Raw genomic sequence first — 5,697 nt, forward strand, 5'->3', positions numbered from 1 at the left:
CATCACATGGTAGGTATGTGTGTGCTCTCCATCCAGACAAAATACTAATGTCCAAGGGTGTGGATTTTTGGCTTGAAGAAAGTTCTTGCAATGAACAATGCACAACCTTGGACTCAGCTGTGCTGGGGAACTGTGCACAACCAGAGAAAGAAGGTGCCTTAGACAAGAGGTTTCCTGTGGTGGGAAGGTGACAGAATTCATTGCTTGTGAACATTGGCTGCGTAGGATTTCCCTTTTTCATGTACCAGAGGGGAGAGGCAAAAAATGTGTGCGTGTGTGTGTGTGACAAGACTGTCACACGTACATTTCTTTATAATAATGTTGTAATAAATATCTTACTGCATACATCTTTGTTCACATCTCTAATTATTTTGTCAGGATAGATTTATCAAAGAGGAATCCCTAAGAGAAGGATATGGACATCTTAATGACTCACTTCCGATCAGGATTAGAATTTTGTCATAATTATCCACAAAATCATTGCCTGAGGAATTTTTTCAACTCAGAACTTCATGAAAAAGATTAGTCTTGAGAATGACTGAGGCCACAAAGGAAAACTGTCGATCTTCTCAATGTGACAACACCTCTGAAAATCACGCAGAGCTTCTGGGCTTTCTCTTTAGCTCCTTGTTAGTGAGGACCTGGTGAGACCCCATGTGGCCCTGAGAAGATGTCACCTGCCTTTTCAGATTTGCAGCCGCCTGTTCTGTGTGCTTTCCCGTGGTACTTGGTCCAGCTGTTTGTGCTGAGTGGTTAGCATTGCACTTGGCTTCAGGTCCTCATGGCTGACTCCAATACCTGCAGTTATGATAGTTTTCCCAAAGAGCTTGGGTCTGCCTGTGCAGCCTGCAGCTTTCCATGACCTTCTAAAAGTGAATTCCTGCTTTTTGTCTGAGATTATATTCATTCTGGGCTCCACGCTGGTGTGAAAGATCTTTTGCACAATGTCCCTTCCATTGTAATCTTAGCTGAAGGTCAATCCCGTTACACCATGTGTAATATCTCTATTCTCTGGTAGCCACAGCAGTGTGAAATATTCCTATACCAACATCCTGTGCTTCTAGTGATGTTGGCCAGTCCAAATGGGGGTGCTGATATAGATTTTATTTGGGAATTCAACATTCTTGGCTGAGGATGCAGAGAAGAGCAAATTGGTAAGAGACCACAGTGACTAGACCTCAGGCAAGCAGGTAAAGTGGCTACAATGATTTCCTGGGATATCAGAATTTCTTTAAAAAATTTTAAGTGTTTATTTTTGAGAGAGCATGAGTGGGGGGTGGGGTACAGAGAGAGACGGAGGCACAGAACCTGATGTGGGCCTCAAACCCACGAACTGTGGGATCAAGACCTGAGCTGAAGTCTGATGCTTAACCAACTGAGCTACCCAGGTGCCCCTCAAAATTTCTTTAAGTTGGACCTCTGGCTCCTAAGGGAGAGTTCTAGCCATTAATTCTTGAGATATTGACAGGAGAGTGGAGGTAGGGGAAATAGACCCTAACCCATGAGACCAAGGGGATTCTCTGAACTAGGAATGGCCAATTTTGGGACCCCTATCTGGACACATTATCCAGATTCTCAGAATGTGGGGAATAAGCCTGTAACTTCTTCCCTAAGGACAGAATCTGGTTCCAGGAATGAAGAGGGCTTTGAACCCAGAAAACTACCCAAGCACTTTCCTCCAGAGGCAGCTTCACTCTTCCCAGGTCCCCAGGTCTAGAATCAATAGAGGAGCTTTTGTGTGGAGACATGGGCAGACTTAGGTTAAAATAATGGAAGGGGTGGGAAAGGAAGTTTTCTTTAAGTTAAATCTTGTGTACTATGAGCCATGGTAATTCCTGATTTTATTTTCCTGCATGGTAACATGTAGCCCCCTGCCTCCTGCCTCCCAAGCAAGATATGTGGATAGACCAAAGTCTGCAGATGCTAGGGATATGTGTTGTAGAGGCTTCACAGCAAATAATTTATTGAGTGATTATCACAGTCATATGTAGACAGTGGGACAAAGAAGACATAATCCACACCTCCAGGCCCTGGACTCTTCTGAATATTCCTTCACCTCCACCACCAGGCTCCATTGTTTTTTTTTTTTTTTTTTTTGCCCATTAGAACTGGCTTTTTCTGAATGTGAAGATTTCTAGGAGTCGGTCCCTGATTTGCTTGGTGCGGACCCCGTAGATGAGTGGGTTGAGGGCAGGTGGCAGCAGCAAATAGATATTAGAGAGAAGGATGTGTACGGGCTTTGGGACAGTGTGACGACCAAAGCGATGTGTGAGGTAGGAGAAGAGACCAGGTACATAGAAGGCCAGAATGACACATATGTGGGAACTACATGTGCCAAAGGCCTTAGCACGGGCCTCCTGGGTAGGCAGCCGCAGCACAGCATGAGCAATGAGCCCATAAGAGCCAGTGATGCCCAGGATATCTATACCAGACACAGCCAGTGAAAGCGCCAGCCCATACAAATTGTTGGCCCGTGTGTTGCCCACCACCAGTTCTACCACCGCCATGTGTGCACAGTAGGCATGGTCTATGGTCTTGGCCTGGAAGTGCTCAAATTTCGCCACCAGCAGAGGGAAAGGCACAACAATAGCCACAGCTTTCAGTGCCAGTGCCAGGACTACATAGCCTACACGGGCTTTGGTGACTAGGAGAGGGTAGTGCAGTGGACGCCCTACTGCCACGGCACGATCACAGGCCATGGCCAGCAGTACACCAGATTCTACAGCAGTCAGTGCATGAACAAAGAACATCTGGACCAGGCAGGCACTGTATGGCACACGCCGGGGCCCAAGCCACAGCACAGCAAGCAACCCTGGGGCTATAGATGTAGCTAAGCCCAGGTCTGTGGCTGCCAGTGCGGCCAGGAGTAGAAACATGGGCTGCTGCAGTGTGGAATCTATCTGCACCAATGTCAGCAGTGCTCCATTGCCCAGCAGGGCCAACAGATACATGGGCCCGAAGACCAGTGTCAGCCAAGCCTGGGCAGGCCCTAGCCCTGGAATGCCAGTCAGCATGAAGAAGGTTGGGCGTGGGAAGGTGGAGTTGGAATGTGGACCTTCTGCCATCCTGTGGAGGGGGCAAAGCTTTAGGGTTCATGGGGGCATGACCCCTGAAAGGGGAAGGATAAAGGGAGAGATTTTGGGGGGGTATCACAGTGGCAGAGACCCATCCATGGAGTATGTGTAGGGGTAGTGCAGGGTTGGGGGACCACAGGGTTATACCTTTGGTTGGGGGTTTTGACAGATAATCAAGGTCACTACACTAGCTTGGATGGGAGAATCCTTTGTGCCTGAAAGCCCATGAGTGTCATAGGGGGAGACCAGGGGAGACACTGGTCATGAGGAAGGAGGGCCTCACTGCTGCAGTGGCTGGTACAGTTGGAGGTCAGCTGAGAGCTGTGGCTGACATGAAAGATTTTCTTCCTTAGGATCCAAAGTAGAGTCCATCTCAGTCTCTGTATGATGGGGAGAAAGCCAGAGCTGGTTGGGTATCAGGCCCCAGGCTGCACTGTCCTTGACTGTATACGCTTAGGCAGAGTTTCTGGGCCTCAGTTTCCTCAGCTCTACAATGGGGGTGGGCACAGTAGTTGCAGTGTTGTCCATCTTTAACATTCTGGGCATCAGCCCTGGAGAAGAAAGTAAAGAGAAAAGGAGAAATAGGAGGGTGAGGAAGATGGGACTGAGTGGAAATGGAAGCCTGATGTGACCAGAGAAAATCTGGTGGGTTTTGGGGGTGCTTACATTATTTTTAACTTGATACTTAAGTAGTAAACTTGAACACCAGCTGGAGGTTTGAAGTTGGGCCTAGGAAGGAACAGAGAAAGAGAGAAATGGCAGCAAAAAAAAAGGAACTTCTCTGACTCCCTACCTTCCTCATGATCCAGAAGGGGGTCCCGCTAAAGTCTTATTTCTGGGGTGCCAGAGGGAGTGGAGGTGACAGAGGGGGAGGAAATGGCACTCAACCCAGAGTAGCAGCCATACGTGGAAGAAGCATCTCTGACGTTGGAGGAGGCAGGGTGAGTAGAACTGATTCCACGCAGACTCTAGCTTACTGAAGATTAATAAACATGGAATGGATAAATGAATGAGGAGGAAAACACCAGCAGAAGACTTGACTGGAGAAACAACCTGTGCACTGGGTGTTGGCAGCTTCTCTTCACCTTGACCAGTGCCTATGGGGCCCTTTATGAAGCTGTTCCCCTGGCTTCCCTCAGGGCCCTTACCCCTCCCACCTGTGCCACATTAACTCTTCCCTGTGCTGCCTCCTTGCTCTGTGCTGACAGGTAACTTCAGGAAGTAGAGCAAGGAGGCAGAGATGGGGGCAGCAAGGAAAGAAACAGACTCCCTGAAGTCTGGGGAGAAGACCTTGCTATATTCTTGAATAGCATGCGTCCCCCTCTGTTGTAATTACTTCTCTCTCTCTCCCACTAGGCTGAGTTACAGGCAATGCTTCTTATTAGCCAGTATCTCCACTGCTCATCACAGTACCTGGCATGTCGTTGTCCACGAATATATATTTATTGCTTTTATTTGTGTGACAGTACTGCTGGCCCAAACAGCATTTGTTTGCTGACCAACATGGGCTCCTACAGTTTCAGGAGCCTTAGGTATCTATGGAGATGAGAAAGAAAGACATACCATCAACCCCGAGTCCACTGGGTATGACTCTGCTCTAACGAGGCAGAGCCTAAAAATCACCACGTTATACAAAATAATGCAGAAAAAACAGGACTTGCGGGAAAGGTGGCAGTAGGGCACAACATTCCAAAACATCACCAGTGACACATTTAAAAAAAGGATAGGACCCTAATCAAAATGGTGGCACCGTTCTACATATGTTACCTGGTTAGAAAGCACAAAAACACACCAGTAACTATGACACATTACCTTGAAAAAGACAAGGAGTTTTCCTTGTGGAAACATTAGAAGCAGCTTGTGAATAACTGAGAAACGGTAGAAGGGGAGACTACGGGAGTCCCTCTTATCTGTGGTTTCGCTGCTGCAGTTTCAATTGATTGCCCGCTGCCATCAACTGCGGTCTGGAAGCAGATGATTCTCTTTCTGACGAATCGTCAGAAGGTCATCTGTAACCTAACGCCACGTCACAATGCTGCGTCATTCCCCTCACTTTGTGTCCTCACGCATTTTATCCTCTCATGCATCATCACAGGAAGAAGGGTGAGTACAACACAGTAAGATATTTTGAGAGAGACCACATTCACATAACTTTTATTACAGTATTTTGTTATAACTATTAGTTATTATGGCTAGTCTCTTGCTATGCCTAATTTATAAATTACACTTTGGCATAGGTAATGCATGTATAGGAAAACACGGTACAAGGCATACCTCGTTTTATTGTGCTCCGCTTGATTGCGCTTCACAGAGCATGGTTTTTACAAATTGAAGGTCTGTGGCAACCCTGCTTCTAGGAAGTCTATCGCCATTTTTCCAACAGCACTTGTTCACTTTGTGTCCTTGTCACGTTTTGGTAAATTTTGCAGCATTTCAAACTTTTTCATTATTTAAAAAACTTTTTTTTTAATGTTTATTTTTTATTTTTGAAAGGGGGGGAAGGGAGGGGCAGAGAGAGAGAGAGAGAGAGAGAGAGAGAGAGAGACACAGAATCCAAAGCAGGCTCCAGGCTCCTTCGCTGTTAGCACAGAGCCCAAGGTGGGGCTCGAGCCCATGAACTGCA

At 47.0% G+C, this 5,697-nt stretch overlaps 1 protein-coding gene across 2 annotated transcripts; it reads right to left on the reverse strand.

Moving 5' to 3' along the window:
* Positions 1-1,932: 1,932 nt before the first annotated feature.
* LOC125936850 (olfactory receptor 52W1) lies at positions 1,933-5,049 on the reverse strand. 2 transcript variants are annotated; one of them, XM_049651195.1, is made up of 3 exons: positions 4,887-5,049; positions 3,741-3,803; positions 1,933-3,625 (listed from the first exon to the last, which is right to left on the reverse strand). In XM_049651195.1, the coding sequence occupies exon 3, from the start codon at positions 3,063-3,065 to the stop codon at positions 2,103-2,105; it is 963 nt and encodes a 320-aa protein (XP_049507152.1). In that variant the 5' UTR covers positions 3,066-3,625; positions 3,741-3,803; positions 4,887-5,049; the 3' UTR covers positions 1,933-2,102. The 2 variants fall into 2 exon arrangements, with proteins under 2 accessions (XP_049507152.1, XP_049507160.1); XM_049651203.1 differs by lacking the exon at positions 3,741-3,803.
* Between the last annotated feature and the right edge of the window lie 648 nt (positions 5,050-5,697).

Source organism: Panthera uncia, chromosome D1 (assembly GCF_023721935.1).
Source record: "Panthera uncia isolate 11264 chromosome D1, Puncia_PCG_1.0, whole genome shotgun sequence".
In the NCBI taxonomy this organism is placed as follows: domain Eukaryota; kingdom Metazoa; phylum Chordata; class Mammalia; order Carnivora; family Felidae; genus Panthera; species Panthera uncia.